Source organism: Sceloporus occidentalis, unplaced genomic scaffold, assembly GCF_023333645.1.
Source record: "Sceloporus occidentalis isolate IW3139 unplaced genomic scaffold, rSceOcc1.0.p SCAF_14, whole genome shotgun sequence".
Classification (NCBI taxonomy): Eukaryota; Metazoa; Chordata; class Lepidosauria; order Squamata; family Phrynosomatidae; genus Sceloporus; species Sceloporus occidentalis.
The window spans coordinates 3,030,906-3,056,744 of NW_028316994.1; the positions used below are offsets into that span (position 1 = coordinate 3,030,906).

The window sequence follows — 25,839 nt, forward strand, 5'->3', positions numbered from 1 at the left end:
CTCCAACATAAATGCTCATAGACAAAGAGCCGTGTGGCAGGAAAAAGGAGAACAAAACCATCCATACATAACTGGAGTTCTCCTTTGATGATACCCCAGAAAAGGCACAGATAAAAGTCTCAGGGAACAACAGTGACTGGATTTCGTAATTTTTTATTTGACAGAAAAAATCTCCTTGCTGTACATATCAAAAAAAATTAAATGCTTTTAAGAAATATGAAGAAACTTCTGTTCCCACCCCTCCCTGATTTAGGGTTTCTCAGTTCTTTCCAGCAAAATCTCCATCACTTTCCCCCATAAAATAACTGACTGCCCAATTTCCAGTCCCTATTCTTGACCCCTCCTGACCTGGCTCAGCTGATCAATATGAAAGAGTCTGCTTTGAGGGAGGGATGAAAAGGAAAAAAGAGCACAGCACATTAAAATCCGTTTGTTTTGGGGGTTAGGAATGGTCTGATTCTCAATTTTGTTACCATCTAAAGCCAATTCCAGTGCAGCAGGCTACTGAAAAAAAAACCCTTTCCCTTCTCAAAAACAAAAATAAAAACAAAAAACTTTGCCTGCAGGCTACAGAGGGAGGCCTACTTCTGGCCCAGCCCTCCCCCCCAACTCACCCCATTGAACTCTGAGAGATCTCTAATGCAACATGCACTCCTTCTGGGGTTTTTTTCCCTACAGCCCTCTGCCATTTTGGACAGGTGTGCCTGAGAAACACTAAATCAAACAGATTAGCTCACATATCTCCCTACTCCCCACCCAACCACCCCCTTTTTGTGTTTTCTTTTTTTAAAACCTTTTATGTCTAAATCAACGAAAAGAAGACCCCTCTCTCGAAACACAGAAGTAAAGTATTTTTAGCTGTAAAACGCACAGAAAAAAACGCTCACAGGAGAGGGGGGGAAATCAAATGAATGTCACCAACTGTCGGACGAGGAGGAGCGTAGAGGCAGCGAATCCTGGTGGGTGCTGAGCAGAAATGTCCAGGGAGGAGGGGAATGTAGCTGCCGACAAATGATGGGCAATAAAGACAGGGACAGTGAAGGAAAAAAAACTAATGAGAATAAAAAGCCAATGGCAAATGAAGAGCCCCCCTCTCCTCCCACACAAACACACTGGTTTCCAATGGGCATCAGAAGGCAGGGGGCTCCCACCTGGGACAGCACTGTGGGAGGCTGGGTGGTGCAGTCTGTGGTTGCATGGGCAAGGGCTTTCCAGATGCTCCAAGAAGCTTAGGGGGACCTGAAGAGATTAAAAAAAGAAGAAGAAACAGTTAAAAGCAGGTTTTGCACCAGCCCAGAAACATATAATAATAATAATAATAATAATAATTATTATTATTATTATTATTATTATTATTATTACCACCCCTCTTCAGCCAAAAGACTATTAGAGCGGCTTACAAATTGTTAATTAGACATTTCCCTGCCCTCAGGATTACAGTCTAAAGAGGCAATAATAATAATTAATAATTTGTTTTATTTATATACCACTATTCCAAAGATCATAGCGGTGAACAGCAAGTAAGCTAATTATCAAGTAAGCTAATTTGCCCCCAACAGTCTGGGTACTCATTTTAGCGACCTCGGAAGGATGCAAGCCTGAGTCGAGCTTGGGCCCTTTTGCTGGTCTTGAACTCGCAACCTTGTGGTTTTGAGTGAATGGCTGCAGTACAGGCATTTAACCACTGCGCAAGACACAAAAGAAGGGAATGGCAGTGGGGAAGGGGAAAAGTCCAGCAGATTTTCTCTGTTACATAGATATGCTTGCAAACATTTCTTATCAAGTTTTGTTGTTTATTGTGTGCCTTCAAATCGTTTCTGACTTATGGCAACCCTAAGGCGAACCTATCATGGGGTTTTCTTGGCAAGATTTGCTCAGAGATGGTTTGCCCTTGCCTTCTCCTGAGGCTGAGAGAGTGTGAATTGCTCAAGGTCACCCAGTGGGTTTACATGGCTGAACTGGGAATCAAACCCTGGGCTCCAGAGTCACAGTCCAACGCTCAAACCACTATGTCACACTGGCTCTCAAACAGCATCTAATACATATAATATAATAATCCTTATAATTCACACACATAAATTGCTTATCTTAAAGTAAGCTGGTCACTGGGATATTTATAGGACTGAACCAGTGATGGAGAAAAAAGTGCAACAAGCCAACTGGAGAAGTTTCAACACCCTAAAGCATCTGCAAGTAATTGAGGAACACAGCAAGGGAAAGGTCATCCACAATCTCCATACAGCCAGATCAACAGACGTGCTGCTTCTATCAGTCAGTTCCCAAGTCTATTTTCAAGTCGCTACACACCATCTTCTGTGGAGTATGCCAGCCAGGGACCAAAGCAAACTGTCAAAACGGACTGCCATTTATTTATAAAGCATTTTACCAATGTATGAGGTTTTATCAGAAACTGTTCTGAGAATCCTCACTGTCTTGAAAGTAAGGCATCAATACAATAAATGTTACCCCATACAGTACTTTTATGTATGGAAGAGGATCTAATCCATGGCCCCTCTCCTTGAGAAGACAGATTAACTAACAAGCATCAAAGCAAGTTCAATAGGGAACGCACCCAATATCACATCCAAACCGTTACAGGACAAGACTTGCTTCACTTCAAAAGAAAAATACAGCTGCACCACATGATTTCAGACCATTTAATGATCCCTTAGATCTGAATCTCCAAGGACAGTAAGAATGCTGAATCACAGAGTCTCTATGGGTCACTGAATCCAATCCCTTGGTCAACACAGGATCTCCAGTTAAAGCATCCCCAGCAGGCAGCTGTCCAGAAGGCGCCCTCACCATCTCTCTAGGCAATTGTTTCTACTGCCAAACTGCTTCCACTGTCAAGAGGTTGCTTCTACTGTTATATCAAAATCTACCCTCCTGTAACTGAAAATCATTAGACCTACCCTCTGAGAACTGAAGAGCATATTGTGTCTGAAGGGCCTGGGGGTCAGATTTTCATCCCCAGCACCCAATAAGGAACACACCATGTCCATAACTCACTCAACATAAAAGAAAATGATTGGGGGTGGCTATTTCCTGTTCGGGTTTGGGAGACCCTTCCCTCAATACAAAACCTGCCACTTCCGGAGGCTTCCAGAAAAAGGAAAAAACATTTCTGAGTGGAATTTTCTCCTTGAGACAGGAAGAGTGATTAGGGGAGCCCCATGGGAGCCACACAAAAAGGACACTGGAAATGTCATTTTCAAAATGTACTTTGCAACCCTTGGTCTGACAAATTCCATCCAACATTCATCGAAAGTGAGACCTAAAAATGGCTGCTCTCTAATAACAGTTTGCTTCTGCATTTTTAATTTTCATGATATGTTGTGTGTGATGAGCCTCACTGAGTACTTTGTGAGAAAAATTTAATACAAGCAAGCCACAAGCACACACTACCTTGAAGTTCTGCGGCGGGGGACTCGGGGGCTAGGGGATTTGCGTCGCCGTTTCCGTCCTGGAGACCTGCTGATGCTTCGTCTGTTTCTCTGCATGGATCTGTCCCTAGACCTGTCCCTGGACCTATCCCTGGATAAAAAAACGAAGGCAGAAAGTTGAACCAGATCCCCATACCAAACATTCTCGCAGTTACTTTTCAAGCAGACCTACCAATCACACAGTCTCCACATAAAAGTGAACCAAATTGGATTAAGATACTTACCTGCGTCGTTCCCTTGAAGCCAGGGGTGGCTGCACTGGAGGTGAAGCTCGACGCCGTTCTGCTGGAGAGTAACTGAGGGAACGCGAATCACGCAATGAGTCAATAGGTTTCCGGGGGCTGCGTGACCTAGATGCAGAGAGAAAGGATAGTTAAATGACATTCACCACAATCTGACATGAGAAGAGAAGACCCTTCAACCGTAGAAATTACACAGGTGCTCTGCAATAAACTATTGGACAAGAGAGGAAGATCCACATTTCATTAGCCTGGGAATATATTTCATGTTCAGAAACCAGTAGCCCCAAGTGCAGCATCCAGAATAATTTTGTTTTTTGTCAGCTCAAGTTTTTGGGGCCCTCTGGAAAGACCTTGAAAAACCCCAACCTTCTGCTATACCTCCCTAGCTCGCCAATTTTTTAAAAACTAAAAAATGTTTTTACTAAAAGGCCCCCACACCTACTGTAAACCAATTTTGCCACTTTTCAGCCCTACCTCAGCTCTTCTAGGCTTGGCAGAGGACATCTTTAAAGCAGATGGGGTTGCCATCCAAACATTATTTCTCATTTTCCCGAGTTTCCTTTCCCCCTAATCAAAAATAACCACAAGATTAAAAATTCAAAGGTACTATTTCATTAAATAAAGGTCTTACTATGCAAGTGCCAAAATGCATTTTTTTCAAGACAGGAGCTTCAGTATGAGCTACTTTCAACACTGAAAAAAAACCCCAACATCTGTTTTGAAATTGCATCATAAATTTCAGCAAGATGCAAACAATCTCAAAGCCAGGCTCTTTTACAGTAGACAATATCCACTCTCCTGTATTCCCTTTCTCCTAAGAAAAGAAGAACTTAAAATCCTGAATGCCTCCAAGTCAGTTGGTGAATTCACCTTCTGAAAAAATGCCTGCTTTTTAATTGCAAAAGTTGGTCCTCTGGACCACTTCCAATCTTTTGTTTATGTATTTTGACATTTTTTTTTTTTGCCAGTCTGTGTGGCCCTCAGAGGGTCACGAAGACAGAATTTATTCCCTTCAACCTTTGAAAGATGCAAATGCCCTGGTCTTAACAATGACAACTGTCAAAGTATTTTTTTCTTCTAGTTATTACATTAAAAATTATATAAAAGCTTAAATTCAACTGAAGGAACATTAACATACATTTTCAGAACTGCAATAAAAAATTAAGTTACAATCCAGGTATTCTTTTAAAATGACTAAATAAAGATACAAATCTATCATTTCTATGGTTCTTTTTCTTTTGTAAATGTTTCTTTTTGATGTTTCTTTTTTCAGTTCCTGCCCCCCGCCCCCCTTTCAATTTGGAATTTCTCCCATTTGGTTCCAGTTGTAGCAAGAGGCAAAACCTCCATCTCCTTTCTCTCATTTTGTTCAGTCATGGCCTTAACATATGAAACTATTGAGAGAAATAGCTATGTTAGCCTGGAATATCAGAATGCAAAGGGATCTTGTAGCACATTTGAGACTAACCGAGAGAAAGCTGTAGCGTAAGCTTTTGCAGTCTTGGTGTACTTCCTCAGATCTATCCATCTGATGAAGTAAACCAAGTCTATAAAAGCTTATGCTACAACTTCTTTTGCACACTTAGTAACAAAAGGTGCTACAAATTCCCTTTGCATATTGATATGGAACTATGTTCTCTTATACATGTAGGTGTGGAGTTGAAGACATTTCCATTACTTTACTTTTAAGTTTTGTGTTTAAAGTAAATGCTATACTAGCTGGACTGCTGTGTTCCAGTAAACAAATCTGCAGATTGCATACAATCAAGTAAATGTGCTACAGCCAGTGGATATACTTAATCAACACAAGACTGAGCCAGACTCCCTTAGTGTTACCCTGAATCTTTAGATGCCAAAGAACTTTCAATAGTCCTGTTTCTGCCTGCTCCTTTCATCCAACTTAATTGTAAAAACTTACATTTGCTTTTAAGGGTGAAAACTCAAGCTCTAAACTGCACAGTTGGAACAAACCTTGCCTTTTAAAAAATCTTGCCAAGAAAACCATTATAGGGTTGTCATAAGTCAGAAAGAACCTGAGGTACACAAGGACTTATGGTCTTGTATGCCTTCAACTCCTTTCCAACATACAGCAATCCTGTAATGTGGTTTTCTCAGCAAGGTTTATTCAAAGGGGGTTTGTCATAGCCTACCTGAGGCTGAGAGCATGTGACTTATCCATGGTCACCCAGTGGGTTTCTATGACTGAGCAGGGATTCAAACCCTGGGCTCTAGAGTTATAGTCTAATGCTCAAACCACTACACCATGCTGGCTCAAAGTCTCCTCTACATGGACATAAAAAACTTCCATTAGCATTAGGCTAAGACCTAAGTGGACTACAGGACACATATTTAGTTAAGATATGAAATTAAATGCAAACTGGAAAGCTAAAATATTTTCTCATGGTGATTATTTTGATTACCTTTTTTTAAGTATTTGTACCCAGACAGAAATGCTATGATCAAGGTTTTTCAATTAAAAACTAGTGTCCCCTGGAACCCCAGGGTTCTGTGAGAAGCTGACATGGGAGTCCCACGAGAGATCGTGACTGAAAAAGAGACTTTTTTAAAGCTGTATAAATAATAAATTTTAAGAGTTATGAGTTCCTGAGACTTGATAATTATTTTGAGGATTCCTTCATGGTAAAATGGTTGAGAAAAACTGTTGTAAACTGTATATAATACTGAGTCTACACTCCTATAAGATGCCTACACTCCTACCTATTGAGTGTAAATCCCTATAAAATAGCTTTCGTTCTGAATGGAAGGTGCTGGTAATGGCATTTAATGCCCGAAATGGCTTCAACAGGAGTGACTCCTCCTATATACATCTGCCTGAATGTAAGATCGGCTGGATGGCCTCTATTCTATGTACCACCAATGGGAGACATAGGAGAAGGACTTTTCTGTTGTAGTACCTCAGTTGTGGAATGCCCTTCCCTTGGAGACCCAATTCAGTACAGCTATTTGGCTCCAACTTTACAAGCCCTTAGAGTCTAAGGAGTAATGATGTAGCTAGTATTTTTATAAGTAGGGTTGAATTTATGTAAGTATATTTTAAGCTGCTTTAACTATTTCATATATATTAGACTATGTCAAATTGCTTTACATTCTCTTCATTGTTCTAAAGTGCCTTTTGTCTGTACAGAGTGGGTTATAAATATTTTTATAAACATATCTCCTGTTATTGACACTGGTCTGCATATAAGGTCTGACTTCCCAACCAATCTCACTTTTTTACTTTTGAAAATACAGCAATATTACAGAAAGACTAGACTGGCTAGAAGAAATACCTCACAATTTGCTAATCCCTCTTAAAATATTGAACAATATGTCTTCCCATCAAAACATCCAAATAACAACAACAACAACACTCTCATCTTTTCTCTGCTGTAGTTCCTACAACCCACCTATTTCCAGATCTGGGGAGAGTGAGAGAAGTGACAGAGAGGTGTCAACTATTTCCTACAGCTGGACACACAGCAGCAACACCACCCTCTGGGATCTCCAGAGGACTGCAGGAAGTCCCAGAAGATACCTGTTGCTCTGCATCTGGTTATACGGAAGCAGCTGGATGCTTCTTCGCTATTCCCCTGCTCTCCCCCTCAGCCAGGACATAGCCATGGGGGGGGGGGGGCACTGCAGCAGAGAAAATGTCAACTAGGGAGAAGTTGGGTCACTGTGCTGTCAAGTACAGAATTCTGAACTCCTCAGTGATCATCAAAGTGAGTTTTGATGGTATACATTGGATTTATATCATAGTAAACCAGTAAAAGGATGCCAGCCACCAAGTAAAACTTGAGCCGAGTTTGTTCGAATGCACAAATTACCTTGTACTGAAAAGTCAATGAGCTTCTTAAAGAATAAAGCCATCACACACAAGTTCATTTTGTTTTACTGTCCAGCCAGCAAATACAAGCTTCCTTAACCTCTGTTAACAGATATAGGGCTCAGGATTCAGCTTCTCTCAGCAAGTGATTTGGCTTACCTTTCTACACAATTATGGTCTTAGTAAAGCCTTTCTAGTAGAATCTCATGTTAACACCACTGTGTCCCCCCCCCCCCCAAAAAAAAAAGAAATTAGTTCCATAAAGCTTTTCCTTTACCCTAACAGTTTTGGGTGTTTGATAGTATTCTTAAGCTGCCAAGGTCTTTAAAACATTTGCACTGGACATATGGTGCCAGTGGTCACTCAAAGCGCTCAGTGGGCTTGCCAGAAGATAGACCCTGTTGGTGTTCAGACAGAAAGGGCTGATTTCCCCTCAGGCTATGGAACTCAAGAGAAACATGGCCAATAAAGAATGTCTTCAGTTTTTAATAACAGACCATCTCTCATCCCCAGTAACCAAATACTTACTTCCTCTTCTCTGGAGAGGGCTTCTTTTTGGGGACCACCTTGGCTGGTGCCTGGGAGCCAGTCTTAGGAGGTGATGATGAGGATGATGAGGAGGAGGAAGAAGAAGAGGCTGAAGATGATGAGGAGGAGGAAGAGGAGGAGGAGGAGGAAGAAGAAGAAGAGCTACTGCTGGAACTACTGGAGCTCCGAGAATGGCGCTTATGCTTGCCAACTTCTGGAGGCCGCTCATCATGATTACTCTCCTTCAGCACTGGGCTTGGTGGCCTAGGGTGCAGGAGAGGATAGAAGAGATATTATCAAGCTCACACATGCAAGGTAGATGTATCACAAAGAATAAGAAGAGGTCTTGGTTTGGTAATGCAAGGTTCTTAGTTTAAAAAATAAGGACACACAAATTTCAAGAGATGACGGTTAAGTTAAAAAGCCTTGAAAACTGGTCAACTTAGTCTTACTTCAAAGTTCCTCTCATCAGCATAACTTTTGCTGCTTCTCTCACAGTAACAAAAAAAAATCTCAAGTCTTCCCACTACTCGGGTTGCTGCTGTAGAAAAGAAATACAGGAAGTGGAAGACTTCAGGCATTTTTAGACCAGCATATAAACAAACTGAGGAGAAGCAGCAATCCTGCCACTAAGACTGTGTCTTAAGAGAGTCTCTAGCACCTGTTAACAATTCAAAATTTGGGATTATTCTGAGCAAGGATTCCAGTGGTCAGCCTCCTGCCACCTCCTCAGCTCTTGCCAATTTTCCCTTCTTCCTCTACCACCCCAAACCTTATCCCAATTATCTAAATACAATGAACTGGGATCTGGGGGAATAAATTTACAGATGGTACTTAAAACTGTTAAATGCAAATACAGCAATTAGAAAATATATTCTGCAAGAGAACTCTGCATCCAGACATACCACAGAGGCTTTGATGAAACAAACCAACTGCATGAAGCCTGACAATGGTACTTGAGAGACACAGAGCAATTCTGTAGTGGGCTTCCTGCTAATACTTAGTAAAGTGAAAGCAGGGTGGCCTCTGGTGGACAAAAGCCACAACTGCAGCATTTAAAAAGACTGTGACAGAAGCATTTCAATGAGGTATGTTAAACCCATTACAGAAAATACAGAGACCTCATGTGACACTTTGTGGCACCTTAGTCTATGAAAAGTGGTTTTCCTTTGTTAAATTTCCTGCATAAAAGAAGAGGGGAAAACCAAAAGCAGTAGGCAAAACAAAAAAAACCTGTAAAAATGAAGTGCAACTTCTGCAGCTTGAAAAGCATATAAGGTAAGTCGAAGGCTTTCATGGCTGGCCTCCATGGTTTTTTTTGGGGGGGGTTCGGGCTATGTGGCCATGTTCTAGAAATTTTTCTTCCTGATGTTTCGCCAGCATCTGTGGCTGGCATCTTCAGAGAATCTTCTCTGAAGATGCCAGCCACAGATGCTGGCGAAACGTCAGGAAGAAAAATTTCTAGAACATGGCCACATAGCCCAAAAAACCCACAAAAAATCATGTAAGGTAAGCACAGTGAGCATTCATTCTGAAAAATACATTATGTTATCAGTAGTTTTGCTGTCACAAATCTCTCAGTCAGTACAACTATACTAATCATGTTGTGCCTTATTTGTTTTATGATACTCTAGTTAAAAGACTGCCTGATTGCTGGAGATGACAAGAAATTCTATCTGATACCAAAAGGAAGGACAGAATGCACTATCACTGTTCCACCATCCCACTTGCAAGCCACCAAAGAGGAAAAAACGCACCCCGACTCAAAGTCAGCAAAGAAACACATGGTGTACTGGCTTCTTAGTGACTTCTGTGGTCTTATTTAAAAAGCTGGTTTATGTCTCAACTAAGAACTAGGTTCTTTTGCCCCACCACAAATGTTTGATAAGCACAGCAATGCTAGGAAGATAGTCATGGCTTGTGCTTGTCTTGTACTCTTGCAAAACAATGTCTCTGGGGTCTCAAAATATTTTAAAAGCAAATTAAATGTGATTTTTTTTCAAGATGTTACAAGATTGTGTTTCAAGAGGGAAGCATACTACAGTACTATCCAATTCAGGGGGCTAGGATAACAAAATACTGTAGGCCAGGGACAGGAAGGGAAATGTAGCAGGACACATGACCTAGAAGCAAGATTCCAGTGGCAATGGGATGTAGGCAATAAATAGTGGCTGCTTGAGGGGGAGAAAGAAAGCCAGGCTCTTACTTTTTCAGTTCAGTCTCGGCCTCGACATCTTTTGTTGGCTGATCATGAGGGCTTGATTCAGATGAGCTGGATTCGGAGTCAGAATCAGAAGATGAGGACGACGACGAAGAGGAGGACGATGATGAAGAAGAGGTGGATGAAGCAGATGAACTTCTCTTTGCCTTTGAGGGGACTGAAGGTGGTGGAGAGGGGAGAGCCAGTTGTGGGGCTGTGGAACAATTGCTCCTGGCATCCATCTCCATGGTATTGGAAGCTAACTGTGGCTCAGCCTCTAGTGTTGGAAGGTGGCCTTCGGGCCTTTCCACTACATTTCCTTCAGCTACAGATTCTTCTTCTTTTGGAACTGGAACTAACACAGAAACCAGGGCTGGCAAGGGACTGGAGGAAGCAGAGGAGGGAGGGGATGGTGACCTAGCTTTAACTGGAGAAGGGGAGCCTGCATGAGAACTGCTTCTCCCTGATAAAAGAGGAGTACCAGTAACTGCATCATCCCTAACAAGGGCAGACTGTATGGTCTGACTCTTTTCTTTTGGGATATCTTTTAGAGTTGTGGAACTACCATTCTTCAAAACTGCAGGAGACTCACGTAACATGGATGGTGTAGGAGAGAGGGCCTTTTGGGGTTTGGAAGAGTCTTCCTGAGGTGGAGTTGAAGTATGAGGAATGGCAGTGTTGCTTCTGCTGTGCCACAGAGAGGAGGAGGATGACTTCTCCTGGCTGTCAGCCTTAGGGTATCTCTCCAACACAGGAGGGGAGCGGGATTTCCTCCCTGGAGAGGTGCAGATTTCCCGGGAGCCTGACCTGGAATGCTTCCTCACAGGAGATGACTGAAAATCAGGAGATCCTCTGGTCCCGGTGCCTTTGTAGGCCACTGTGACACGCGAAGCATCTAGCCTTGGTGGGGAACGGGATGCATTCCGACTGGCAGAAGACTGCTGTGGGGACAGCCTTGACATCTCTCTCCGTGCTGGTGATCGGGAATTAGCCCTGCGTGGTGAGGAGACAGAGTGCTCACCCTTCCACTTGAAGTGGCTTTTGTCCTGCCGAGGAGACCTTGAGCCACTTCGGCCTGGAGATGAAATGGACCTTTCCCTCCGTAGCAACCCCCTGGATTTGTCTCGTTTCTTGGAGAGTGAACGGGAGCGGCTCCTCTGTGATGGGGAGCGAGATCTTCCCCGTCGCAAGGCGCTTCTTGTTCTATCACATTGGGATGATGACTTAGACCTATGTGGGTACATGCTGGTGTCTGACTTCTCTCTGGAGCGTGATCTGGATCTTCCACGCCTCAGAGGTGTGCGAGATTTCCGTCTCGGGCTCAGTGGTGATACAGATCTCCGCCTTCTTGTAACTGGTGTCCTAGATTTCTCTCTAGGTCGTGGAGATGACCCAGACCTGCGCCTTCGGGGAGGGGTTCTTGATTTCATTCTGGGTCTCGGAGATGATCCAGATCTATAGTGACGGCGAGGTGGTGTTCTGGACTTCATTCGGGGCCTTGGGGATGATCCAGACCTATGTCGCCTTGGTGGAGTTCTAGACTTCATTCGGGGCCGTGGAGATGACCCAGACCTACGTCGTCTTGAGGGTGTTCTGGACTTTACTCTGGGTTTTGCTGGTGATCCAGACCGGTCACGTTTTGGTGGAGTTCTGGATTTTGCTCTAGGTCTAACTGGTGACCTTGAAGTTCGGCGTTTTGGGGGTGTCCTTGATTTTACAGGTCTCACTGGTGACACAGATTGGCTTGGAGATTTTTCTTTCCGTTCTCGGGATGAGTCCGAACTGCTGTCACTAGACTGGCTTCTTGGCTTTTCCTTAAGTCCAGGATATGATCCTGATCTGCTTCTCCGAGGTTCATCTCTCATTGTGTCTCTCCTCTCCAAAGGTGATCTAGGCCCGATCATTTGAGTTCTTGAAGTTTCTCTTGCTTCTGGAGAACCTGTAGGCCTATTGTGCTTTGCAACTGCTACAGATATGCCATTCTCTGGTTCTGGAGAGGAATCTGACCAGCTGTGCACTGGGGAAAGTGTAGATTTGCTTTTATTGACTGACATGGCTGCAGACCGGCTCAATTTGGGGGGTGACTGTGATTTGTCATCCTCTGCAGATGATGACGACGATGATGATGAAGACGAAGAGGAGGATGAGGAAGAGGACGAGGACGAAGATGAGGAGGATGACCCAGATCTACTTCGCCTCAATGGAATCTCTGACTTTTTCAGTCCTGGTGGCGTCCCTGGCTGGTCTTGCCTTGTGGGAGATTGTGATTTCTCTTTCCCAGAGAGAGATGAATTTGATTTACTCTTCTGGCATGGTGAAGTAACGCTCTCCATTACTGCCAAGGAACCAGATTTGTTGTGCCTTGGAGGTGACTTTGATTTTGCTTTCACTTCTTCAAATTTATTTTGCTTTGGAGAAGATTTAGATTTGCCATTCAGTTCAGGAGATGATCTGGATCCACTTCTCTTGGAAGGTGACTTAGACTTCTCTTTCACTGCTGGAGGGGAAATGCCAGATTTGACCTGCTTCAAAGGTGATGTAGATTTCTTTGCATCAGGAGAATATCTGGACTTGCTCCTGGGAGGCGATTTAGACTGTTCTTTTATCAATGGTGAAGAGCCAGACCTCCTTCGCCTTGGTGGCGATCTGGCTTTCTTCAACTCTGAGGAGTCGGGTTTGCATTTCTCCAGTGGAGGACTGGATTTCTTCTTCAATTCCGAGGAAGATCCAGATGAAGTTTGTCTTGGAGGAGAAACAGACTTTTCTCTCAAAGCTGGAGGTGATCCAGACTTGCTCTGCCTTACGTGTGGTGATCGAGGTTTTTCTTTTATTGCTAGAGGCCTTCCAGATCTGCTTCCCTGCGATGGAGATGTAGACTTTGGTTCTGGCGAGGCTGCTCGTCTTGAGGGAGATAAGGAGTTTTCCTTTGTTGATGACTGAGAGGAACTAGATCGGCTTTGTCTTGGGGATGAACTTAATTCTTTCTTCATTCCCAGGGATGACCCTGACCTTGGCTTTGTTTTTGTTTCTGGAGAAGACTGAGATCTGTTTCGTCTTCTTGGCAATCTTTCCTCCACATCTGAAGGGGACCCAGACCTGTTATCTCTCACAGGAGAGTTAGATTTCCTCCTCAGTGCTGGAGATGAACCAGATCGACTTCTTCTAGAAGGCATCTTGGACTTCTCTTCAGCCACTGATGAAACATCAGTTTTCTTTATGGGTCTTGGAGATGAACCAGATCTGCTCCTTGGGGACATTCTGGGTTTATTTTTGAGTACTGGAGGTGTCCTGGATCGGCTACGTCGGGGAGGTGATCTAGATTTCTGCTTTGGTGTTGGAAAAGAACGAGACCTACTCCGCCTTGGGGATAATCTTGACTTCTTTTTCAACCTTGGAGAAGAACTAGAACGACTGCGCCGTGGAGGTGTTCTTGACTTTTTCTTCCTAGACCTTGGAGAAGAGCCTGAACGACTTCTTCTAGGAGACAACTGGGATTTCTTTTTTGCCTTTGGCACAGAACCAGATCGACTCCGCCTGGGAGACACACGCAACCTGCTTCTTGATTCAGGTGATGATCCTGAACGGCTACGTCTCAGTGGTTTTCTGGACCTGTCTCTTGTTCTGGAGAAAGAGTCAGAGCGACTTCTCCTTGAAGAAATTCTAGAGGCTTTCCGGCCTGAAGATGATACAGACCTGCTTCGCCTAGCTGAAATCAGAGACTTCTCTCTTCTTGGTGATGAGCTTGATCTCCCTCTTCTGGGAGGGGTTCTGGTTCTAGATCTGCCTCTTCTAGACTGAGTCCTGGATCGAGACCGTGCTCGTCTGGGTGGCGTCCTAGATCTAGACCGGCCTCTTCTTGGTGGAGTTCGTGAGCCCGATCTCCCTCTTCTGGGTGGGGTTCTTGACCTCCCCCATCTCCCACTAGTTCTGCTTCTAGACCAACCATGCCTTTGGGGAGTTCTAGAACGCGACCAGCCACGCCTCTGAGGTGTACGAGATCGTCCCCATCTGGGAGGCGTACGTGACCGTGACCTTCCCCACCGCTGGGGTGTTCTTGATCGGCCACGCCACCGTGGACTGCGAGAATGGGCCCTTCTCAGAGGAGTCCGTGAGCGGGATCGGGCACGTCTTTGTATAGATCGAGATCTTCCCCTCCTTGGAGGTGTGCGTGATCTGCCTCTTTTAGGTGGGGTGCGAGACCGTGACCTACCTCTGCGAGCAATGGGTGTTGGTGAAAGAGACTTGTCTCTGCGGCTGGCTCTTGACCTGGTGCTCTTCGGTGGAGGTGAGCCTGATGGTTCACGTCGAGATGTGGTCTTGGAAGATTGTTTGTTCCCAGAGCGGGAAACTTCAGGGGATGAGCTCAACCGCTCTCTCTGGGTAGAGGCTTTCTCTTTGTCTTGTCTTTTGCGGGCCTCCTCTGGGGAAGAGCTACGAGAAACTTGGGCTGGCTTTCTTGCTGGTGAAGGAGAAGAAGAGGAAGAGGAAGAACAGCTACCACTTTCTGATGGAGAGCGGGAGCGCCGGGATGAAGCATCCTGAGAGACCTTCTTTGTCTTGGCCTCATTTGTCTTAGAAGCAGGAGAAGATGAGGAAGCTACTGGTTGCTCCTTCTGGTCAAGGGACACCTTAGCCTTGGATGGTGGAGGAGTCCCATTATGATCTTCTGCTTGTTTCTTAGGTGGTGGGGAGGCACAGGTAGGAGACCTGCTCTCCTTAGAGGAAGGGCGCTTGTGCCCTGAGACTTTTTCCCAAGGATGATCATTTGACCCTGGGGAGCAATGCTTGAGCCTTGAATCCCGTTCAAATGAGGGGGTAGATTTTCGATCCCCATGCCGAGCAGACTTTTTCTCCTTATCTCTTTCCTTCTCTTTGGCAAGAGATAAAGGACTGGTTGATCGTTGGCGGGTCTCACACAATGGAGAATGCTTGGATGATGTTTTCTGAACAGTTAAAATACAAAAATAACTGCTTAGACTCCATGGCCTCTCCCATACAAGTACAAACAACTTCCACTAGAGTTAGGCCACCATTTTCTAAATCACTAGATTACAAGTCCTTACCTCCCGTTTTTCTCTGCTTTCTCGAGGACTTGTACTCCTGCCCCGCCGGGCAGGTTCAGCAGAAGATGAACGTTCTCTCTCTGGCAGACTCTTTGAAACCACTTCACTTTCTTCTTGTTTCCGCAAAGGTGCTGATGGAGACTTGCTCTGACGTCTTAAGGTGGCTCGTTTCTGGGTAGTGATGCTGCCTGACCTGTAAATAACAGGTAACAGAGGCTTAAAACCAAGATTATCTTCAAGACTCCGACCAAAACTTGATATCTAGTTATAAGCTCTTGGATGTGCATAGCAACACATACCTGCTGCGGGAAGCATCTGAAGATGAAGAACGATCTGCAGAAGACGAGCGCTCCCGACGGCCTTTCTGAGAAGCAGATTCACTAGTGGACCTAAGAGACAGTTAGAAACATAGCGGAACTTTGCAAGGCCTCAGCAAGAAGTGATCTATATTGCAGATGGAATAAATTACTTTACCTCTTGCGTTTCTTTTCCTTAGATTTGTGCTTGCTCTTGGGACTTGGAGACCTAAGAAAAATTTTTTGCTTTGAACCATTCTGAAATAATGAAATGCTTTATATACAGTGTTTCCTCCCTTAGTTTCTAGTGTCTATGGCAGAATCATGCCACCCTTAGAGCAATATAGAAGAGCTTGCCCCTGAAATGGTTCCAAATTCACAAGATCAACAGCATAATCTTTGAAGTAATATAGTAAAACTACATGCATGGCACCACTCAGCTAAGCAGCTTAGATATCCTTAAAGAACTCAGTTCACTATAACTTATATAACAATTTCAAAGATACAGCTGTGTTAAGTATGTACAATCAGTATGTAAAGAGATCCTGCACCACATTTGAGAGTAACTGAAAGAAAAAAGTTGGCAGCATGAGCTTTCGTAGGCTTAAATCTACTTCCTCAGATGCATTTGGTGGAGCAGAAAGCCAGGGACATATGTATATTTGCCATTAGTGTGTGAGAATGTCAAATTCAAAATTCTTTGTGTAGGGAAATGAAGTGGTGACATTCTCACACACTAATGGCATATAATGACTGCCCCAGGCTTTCCACTCCACCAAATGCATTTGAGGAAGTAGACTTAAGTCTATGAAAGCTCATGCTGCCAATTTCTTTCTTTCAGTTAATCTCAAAGGTGCTACAAGATCTCTCTACATACTTATATAATGATTGACAATCTAAGTAAACAAAGTAAAAACTGCAATTTTATATCAAAAAGTATTCAAAAATGGTTTACTACCACCACTCACCTGTGCTTCCTTTTCTTTGACTCTGACCTGGAAAAAAAAAAGAAACAAGGTTTTTCCACACTAAAGCTTGTGGTCAAATAAAAAAGAAATGTGAGGAGGTGCCTAGAAACAACACTGGTTTGGCAAAAACAATGTGCCAAATTGCTAGTGAAGTAGAAGCATGGACTTCCCATTACCCCACTTCATGTTGCTTACACACAAAAATAATAAAGAAGTCTGCAATATACAGGGAAAGAAAGAACTGACCCTAAAAATTTGGTGTTCCTAACCACAATTGAACTTTCTTTTCACAAAGAGAAGTTTATCTCAGAAAGCCAAAAAATCTGTTTTAAAATACATTTACTTTAAGATAACCATCAATTCAAGTGCCAAACAGCCTGAAGTGAGCCCCAACCATCACCAGAAGCCAGCATGCTTTTTCCCAGTACAGTCCCTTACCTGTGTTTCTTTTTCTTTGAACTCTTCTTCCTCTCTCTTCGAGAAGGTGACCGGCTCTCAGACCTTGAAAGAATAACAAAAAGGGACTTGGAACATATCTCAAAGAGACAATTTTGGGCCTATACATCCAAACTCCCTTGCCTTCTTCCCTGTCTAATACATACCTCCTGCCCAACCAATACTCTTCCCCCTGTAATCTCTGCACCCCATTTCAGGGTTCTGCAGAGGGAACACCAAGGTGTTCTGGCTCTCCCACCCACCTGCCTCGGTCTTTCTTCTTTTTCTTCTTTTTCTGTTTTGGAGATGGTGATCGAGAGCTGCTGGACTCTTTGACAAGACTGGGGAAATAAAGATGTGTAGTTAAGGAGCAACTTCCCAACAAGAAGTTTCTAAATGCAAGTTTTTCCTTCATTCCTCCTCCTAATCAAGCAGCTAAGCTGGCAGATGAGAATGGTCCCCTCAGACCCATAGATACAAAAGCAAAATAAAGCTGACTGAGTATATGACAAAACCACAGAATCACAGTTCTTACAGAAATGGCCTAAGTCAACTTGACTAGACCCACTGGATCAATGGGAATTTGGTAAGTCAACCATTTGATTTAGGCAAAGATTTCCTAAGGTAATATAAACTAGAAAATTATTTTCATGTGTTACCATCTCTAGATGATATTTTCTATGTTTGTTACACTTTGAAAACTTTTAGAAAAAACTATGCATTATGTTTATAAACTAAAATAAAATGTAAAAATATTGCCTCTTAATTAAAAATGGTTCCACCTCTTTCTCTGCTGAGCTAGACACAACTACCGTATTTTCTGGCGTATAAAACGACTGGGCGTATAAGATGACCCCCAACTTTTCCAGTTAAAATATAGCGTTTGGGATATACTCATCGTATAAGACTACCCCTCTTCCAACGCACACCAAATAAAAATTAAAAAAACATCAGATTTGATTTCAATATGGTAATTTTAATTCAAATGACATGCAGGTACTTAGCAGGAAACCTTGTTGTATACAAAGCCTGCTTGGATTTGTCAGCTCTCCCTGCCTGCCCAGACCTCCCTTTCTTCAAGACTATCAAAGCAGTAGCTGCTTTCATACAATCGTCACATATGGTGGGGATGCAGCCGCGGCTGTTTTTGAGCTCCCCTCACTATATGTAGCGACCGCAGATTCTCCATTCCGGCTCAGAAGTTTCAGCACCGGCCCTATAAGACGACACCCGGAGCATAAGACGACCCCCAACTTTTGAGATTTTCCTGGGTTAAAAAGTAGTCTTACATGCCAGAAAATACAGTACATCTGTCTGCCCATTCCAACCCACTCACTTCCTCTCAGTAGGGATCCTAACCTACCTGTACTGTTTTTGCTGCTCCTGCTGTTGCTTGGCTGCAGCAGCTGATGCTGCCTCCTTGGCCCTGCGGTTGGGGTCAAAAGAGCTGCCGTCAACATAGTTGTCGCTAATACCAAAAGCAGCTCGAAGCCTTTCATTTTTCTTCTCATTGGCTTCAGCCAACTGATGAGTCTCTGTGACACTGGAGAAGAACAGTAGCAGTGATCAGAGAGAGGAATGGGCAACTGTGAGAGGAATCTGAGGGGAAGAATATGGGAGGAGCTGAGAAACAACAAACATTGCAGAGGTAGCGTACTACATCACAACCAAGCTTTACTTACGTTGACTTCTGCTGCTGTTCCCCTTCCTTGACCATTGCTACATCCTTCTCAAGAAGCATCATCCGAAAGGTGGTTACTTTTTCCTGGATCTCCCCTTCTCCATACCTAGGTTGTATACACGAGATTTAGCAGATCGAATCGAAACAGAACTTACTCCTGCTTTTATGAGCTACTACAAAATGTTTCCAAAATGTATAAACTGTAATAGACACAAAAATTCACCTTGCACCATGCTAATAGTTTTTAATCTATCAAACCACAGTAGATATAAATAAAATGCAAACCAAAAAGGCGTTACTTCAAGCCTTCTCCTTGCTATGAGCCTTCAGTAAGTCCCTGTTCTTACAGCTTTCACCTCCCACACCTGCATTACAGGAATGCTAACCCGACTCACAGAGTTATTCTAAGATTACAGCTATAGTACTTTATTCAATATTTTAAAGTACAACACCAGGTGGCTGGGAATATAGAGCAATAGAACTAGAATGGCTGTGCTACATAAATGCATAGCATAGATAGTACTGCTACATGTAGTATTATTTTCCACTATGGCGGGATACAAACGGCCCTCAAGGGGCCGTTTTCCCGCCGCCGCCATTCGCTGCGTAGGGAAGCCCCAGCTGCCAGACCGCGAGGCTTCCCTGCGCAGCAAAAAAGGAGCGGCGAAATGCCGCTCCTTTTTGGAACGCGGAAGTGGCGCTGCGAGGGGTGGAGTGCGTCCTCGCGACGTCACTTCCGCCGCGACACGTCTGGACGCACAGCGTCCAGTACGTCAACATGGCGGCGCCCATGTGGATGGGCACCGCAAAAAAGTACGCGCTCCGCGCGTACTGGGAGGAAGGGCTGTCAGGAAGGTAAGAACCTTCCTAACCCTAATACGGCCCTTCCTAACCCTAGTACGCGCGGAGCGCGTACTTTATGGCGGTTTGTATCCCGCCTATGTTAAAAGAAAAAAAAAATGGCCTTTATTTTTATCATGTATCAGATTTAACTTTCTAAATTCAACTATTCCTCCAGTTCCTATAAAAGCGAGTTATTCATATACCACTAGATAGATATTTCACTGCAAGTTTCAAAGATAAGTGAAAAGATAAATAATGTTATGCTAAATATGTATTTTAAACATTATGCAGGGACACTTGAGCATGCAGCACTAAAATCAAAAGATGTCAAATCAGCAAAAATGAGGGCATGCAGGCATTGCCACAACCTTATGTTTATATATCCAGTATATCTTAGTTATCATGTTTAAAGGCTTCATTCTACTACAGTTCAGAATAATTTAATAAAATAAAGCAAACCACTGCGAAGATCAAAGTGGCCAACAGCTGAACAAAAACAATTCTGAATGTCAGGCACACACATCCATATTCCAAAATCTTGTGAGCCACCTTCCATTGCATTCAGCATCCTTCAATTCCTAGTTATCAGTTGTTGTTCCCACTTAGCTTCCTATCCATCCCCTATGGTTATGTTACAAATGCCTTCACTTCTACTGTTCTGTAACCACTTACCCCTGCTCTTCCATGAGCTCAGCCAGCTCTAAACATTTCAGCTCAACTTTCCGCTTGCGCTCGTGGTCCAGGATCTCCTGGTTGGGTTTTTTAACTAGAGACGACTCCAGCTTCCTCAACTCTTCTTCTGACTTGTAGTCAGTGCGATCCTTCTTGTGGCGCACGGCCGAGAGGTTGCGCTGCACGTAACCGTTAGTGCCACTGCCCCGGGGAGTGGGGAGTCCTATCCCATTGTACATGGCTCTCACAGGCTAGCACCACTGGTGCCTCTGATACCTGAAAATACAAGGAGTATGTCAAATGGCAGGAATGAAGCAATTGTCAGCTTTTACCAGCTTTCGCTAAAGTGTTTTAGACTTAGTTCCCAGAATCCTTGACCACTAGGCAAGGTAACTAAGGCTTCTGGGAATGGTGGTCCAAAACACCTGGAGAACCAGAGCTTGGGAGCCTTTGTCCTAGACTGCCAGTGCTCCCCAACTTACGCCAGTATTACATTATTCCAAAACTCAAGCACTATAAGCTATCCCAAAGAAACTTGGTTTTCAGCTCACAGCCCTTGCCTCTGCCTCCAACACTTCAGAATTGCTCTCAATTTTAACAAAATAAATAAAAAGGATCATTATCCCTTAGAACAGTGCTGCTAGCACTATCTAATATGATGTATAAGCAATCCTTTGTCCCCAACCCCGACCAGTACCATATTTGTGTCCACAAGCTACAACTTTCTTTCTTTCCTAGAAACTCTCCAGGAACCAACAGCTGACGGTTCATCGACCCATGGAACAGCACTGCTCTGAAGACAGCAAATCCCACAAAGCCTTGTACCTCAGCCACTATTCTCCTAATCTCTTCATATATAAAATGGCCTGATGACATCTGCTGGGATTTGGTTCCAGGACCCATCCTCCCCGTGGATACCAAAATCCTTGACTGCTCAAGTCCCATTATAGACAAGGACATGGTAAGATGGTATTCCTTAGATAAAGTGGCAAAATCAAGGTTTGCTTTTGGAATTCATTTATTTAAAAAATATTTTCAAATCATAAATGTTTGAATCAATAGGTAACAAAAATCTGTGGACATGGAGGCCTGGCTCTGTGTGTGCGTGTGTATATTACACACACACATATATTTAGCCTCTTCACACCGGCCATTTCAAGTCTCCTTCTTCACTAACGTTGCAGTCCTAGGCACAATGACTTGGAAGTTCAGTCAGCCAGCCTTCCAGATAAATATGCCTAAAAGGCTGGCCTAAATCACCTCTCTTCTTACCTGGCTTAAAATCTCAATCTCCATACTTAAAGCACACCTCAAAACATCCCTGGGGCTACAATTGGGTCCCCCCCTTAAGATTTCTTACCATTTGAAAGGTTTCTTACCCTTACTCTGTATGTGTGTGTGTGTATATGTACACACCTATACATATATATATATATATATATATATATCCCTATCTTGGTGTTAACTTGCACATGCTCTGTGGACATGGAGGGCTGACATACACACATATATTTAGCCACATCAGCCATTTCAAGCCTCCTTCCCCACTAAGGTTGCAGTCCTAGGCACAATGACTTGGGAAGCTCAGTCGGCCTGCCTTCCAAATAAACACACCTGAAAAGACTGGCCTAAACCTTCTCTCTTCTTAAGTGACTTAAAAAATCCTCTCAAATCTCCATACCCTAAAGGCCACCTCAAAACGTCTTTGGGCTACATATCCTTTTAAGGTGTCTTAGCCTTTGAAGGAACCTGTCCCCTAGGTGTTGAGCAGGCTCTCTCTCCATGGCCTGAAAAAAAGAGCCTTCCCTCCCCACCCAGATTTTAAAAACCACCTCATTTTGACCCACCTCCAAGAAAAAGAGGGGGCCTGGAGAGAATGTGTACACATATATCCCTATCTTGGTGTTAACTTGCACATGCTCTGTGGACATGGAGGGCTGACTGTGTACATACATATACACATACAAACATGTTTGTTTGTTTAATATACATTTCATATATGTGTGTGTTTGTGTGTGTGTGTGTGTGTATATATATATATATACACACATACATACACACACACACATTTCCATCACACATACATATATTTAACCCCTTCACACCAACCATTTCAAGCCTCCTTCCCAATTCAGGCCCAATGACTGGGGAAGCTCAGCCAGCCAGCTTTCCAAATAAATATGCCTCAAAGGCTGACCTAAATCATCTCTCTCCTTACCCTTTGAAGGAAGATGTTCCCTATCTTGGTGTTACCTTCCACACGCTCTGAGGACATGGAGGGCTGAGTCTCTCTCTCTCTCTCTCTCTCTGTATATTCACACACATACAAACATGTGTTTTAATATATATTTCATATGTTTGTGTGTTTATATATATATATATACATATATATATATATATATATATATCTGTGTGTGTATGTATGTATATAAGTGTGTGTGTATGTATATATTTCCATTACACACACACATATAAACATGCTATATATATATATATATTTCCATCATACATATATACACACACATACAAACATGTTTGTTTATATATTTTATGTGTGTGTGTGAATATGTGTATATATGTATATGTATGTATGTGTGTGTATATATATATATATATTTCCATCACACACGCATATAAACATGTTCAATATACATTTCATATATGCGTATGTGTACATATTTCCATCATACATATACACTTACAAACATGTTTGTTTATATATTTCGCGTGTGTACATATATAGATAGATAGATAGATAGCCATCACACACACACACACACGTATATTTAACCTCTTCTTCACTCACACCAGACCTTCCCAGCCTCCTTCCCCATGAAGGTTGCAGTCCTAGGCGCACGCCTGAAAAGCCTGGCCTAAACCACCTCCCTCTTTTTAACCTGGCTCTAAACCCATCTCTCCGCTCTCACCGGCCGCCCTCCTCCTCGAGGCCAGAAGAGCCTCCACCATAAGCCCAGGGGTCCGCAGAACCCAGGCCCGCCCCGCCTAGGCCCTGGTCCCCCGCCCTGGCTCCCTCCCTGAGGCCCCCGAGGGAGGCCGCCGTGTCCGCGCTCCTTCCTCACCCGACGCAGCAGCGTCCGCCGCGTCGCAGGCGAAGAAGAGACTGAAGGCGAAAGGGGAGGATAGCCATAAGCCGTCCCCCCCACCTCCACCTCAGCCTTCCCGTCGACCCCTTCGCTCCGCCCGAGGCTTTGTGGGAAACGTAGTCCTCTCCCTCAGGAAGCCAGGCCCCGGATGCCTCGGAATAACAGCCCAAAAGACTACAACTCCCGAAAGGGCTCTTCTTCTTCAGCAGCGCGAAGGTCGTCCGCCATTTTGTAAAGCCTTTTTGATCTCGGTTCTCCTCCCGAGTCGATCTTTTTAAAATATATATATATATATATATAATTATAATTGTTATTCTCCCGTTCTTCCTTCTCGTTCTCACCCGACCTAAAATGGACGCCAAAGGACGCGTTGGTTGGTTGGGTTGGGGAAAATGGGGGCAACGAAAGGATCGTGCCTCCCGTCAGCCACCGCGCGCTCCCGAATTAGAGTCACAAGGGGGTGGGGTGCGGAGCTCTCGCGAGAACTCGCGCTAGAAAGACGTGTTGTGGCGTACATCGCTCTCTCTTTCTCGCCTCAGCGCCTTTCAGGGGAGCATGCTGGGAGTAGTAGTTCAGTTGCCTCCACGGGGCCATTGCAAGCGCTTCAGATTGCTACTGCGGGCGGACTACAATCCCCAGCAGGCACCGGGTGTCATCACCATTTCCCTTTAGCACAGTGTCAAGCAAAGAATTATTATTATTATTATTATTATTATTCTAGAGGTATTTCCTCTAAAGCCCAAAGGGGAAGATTGGTTATTTTCTTTCTGTGGTCAATAAAATTTGAAAGTCACCTTTATGATACACTATACGTATGTGTGTGTATATATATATATATATATGTATATAAATATATTTTATTTATATAATATAATATAATAATAAAAATATAAATATATATAAATATATTTATATGTATATATATATATATATATATAGTCAATCTTCCCCTTTGGGCTTTTCAAGAAGTCCCTCTAGAATAATAACAATTCCCGGCCTGACACAGCGCTAAATGTATTTATTTGTTTAATATAATTATTATTATTATTTATGTCCTGCTACAGTAACACAAAAGTAACAATAAAATACATAATACATATAAAACCAATACATATATAACCCCCAACCCCCCTCCTTACCTTAAAAATAAAACAGAAATAAAAATGACAGCAATATAAAATACTAATTAAAATTAGTTGCGATAGACATATTTGAGGCGAGACATCTTTGGGGGCAGGTATATATATTTCATATGTGTGTGTTTGTATTTTAAAATCATGGGCTACATCCGCTCTGCAGAAATAATCTGGTTTGACACCACTTTAACTGCCATGACTCAATGCTGTAGAATCTGGTAACTGTAGTTTTGTGAGATACTTAAGCCTTCTCTGTCAGACAACTATGATACCAAAACAAACTACAATTCCCAGAATTCCACAGCATTGAACCGTGGCAGTTAAAGTGGTGTCAGACCGGATTATCGCTGCAGTGTGGATGCAGCCGTAGAGCTGCCTGCCATTTTTGTTTCTGGTCCACTCTGGTCCAAAACACACTGCAGGAATAATTCAGTTTGAGACCACTTTAACTGCCCTGGGTCAATGCTAGGGAATTGTGGGAACTGTTGTTTTGTGAGACATTTTGCCTTCTCTGTCAGAACTCTGGTGCCACAATAAACTACAGTTCCCAGGATTCCCTAGCACTGAGCCAGGGCAGTTAGTGCTCTCAAACTGGATTATTTCTGCAGTGTGGACCTCTTTAGTGTAGTACTGTATATAGACTGCTGTTTCGTTCAGTGAAGGGTTTATATGTTAAAGGAACTGCAACAGAAACTACAGTCAAGAGATAAGAAAAAGACTAGGAATGGGAAGGGCAGCCATGAAAGAACTAGACAAGATCATAAAGAGCAAAGTTATAAAATTGAGCACCAAAGTTAAAATAATTCAAGCCATAGTATTCCCCATCAATGTGTGGGGATGTGAAAGCTTGGCAGTGGGGAAAGTAGATAAAAAGAAAACTCATTTGAGCTGTGGTGCTGGAGAAGAGTGCTGAGGACAGCCAAAAAACAAACCAATGGGTCCTAAAACAGATCAAGCCTGAAATACCCCTAGAAGTCAAGGTGATCAAATTGAAGCTGTCATATGTGAAGTCAAAGGCTTTCACAACCAGCACCCATAGTTTTTGTGGGGTTTTTGGGCTATGAGTCCATGTTCTGGAATAGTTTATTCCTGACGTTTCGCCAGCAGCTGTGGCTGGCATCTTCAGAGAATGCTGGCATGGAAGAGAGTTGGGTACATATACTGTTGGTTGAGAGGAAGCTTGGCTGTCATAGTTTGGCCACATCATGAGAAGACATGAATAATTAGCAAAGACAATAATTATGGGAAAGGTAGAAGGCAGGACAAAGAGAGGAAAACTGCACACCAGATAGTGTTTGTGTTTGTGTGTGTGTGTTTCCATCATAGGCAGCATCCGCTCTGCAGAAATAATCCGGTTTGACTACACTTTAACTGCCATGACTCAATGCTGTGGAATTCT

The 25,839-nt window shown here is 43.4% G+C and overlaps 1 protein-coding gene across 1 annotated transcript; it reads right to left on the reverse strand.

Moving 5' to 3' along the window:
• Positions 1–137: 137 nt before the first annotated feature.
• SRRM2 (serine/arginine repetitive matrix 2) lies at positions 138–23,755 on the reverse strand. The gene is made up of 15 exons (XM_089480070.1): positions 23,281–23,755; positions 20,201–20,476; positions 18,687–18,791; positions 18,368–18,547; positions 17,268–17,345; positions 17,008–17,070; positions 16,570–16,596; positions 15,780–15,830; positions 15,605–15,694; positions 15,306–15,498; positions 10,249–15,185; positions 8,043–8,306; positions 3,671–3,796; positions 3,409–3,537; positions 138–1,239 (listed from the first exon to the last, which is right to left on the reverse strand). Exons 2-15 carry the CDS (start codon positions 20,437–20,439, stop codon positions 1,230–1,232), a joined length of 6,492 nt encoding a protein of 2,163 aa, XP_089336196.1. The 5' UTR covers positions 20,440–20,476; positions 23,281–23,755; the 3' UTR covers positions 138–1,229.
• Between the last annotated feature and the right edge of the window lie 2,084 nt (positions 23,756–25,839).

What these genes read in the sequence shown, in the direction of transcription:
- SRRM2 (XM_089480070.1), bottom strand. Translation starts at nt 20,439, where the DNA reads ATGTACAATGGGATAGGACTCCCCACTCCCCGGGGCAGTGGCACTAAC. An exon ending in GAGCAGCAAAAACAGTACAG is followed by an intron (nt 17,346 to 18,367) that starts GTAGGTTAGGAT and finishes TTATTTCCCCAG; the next exon opens with TCTTGTCAAAGAGTCCAGCA. An exon ending in TCAAAGAAAAGGAAGCACAG is followed by an intron (nt 15,831 to 16,569) that starts GTGAGTGGTGGT and finishes AATTTTTCTTAG; the next exon opens with GTCTCCAAGTCCCAAGAGCA.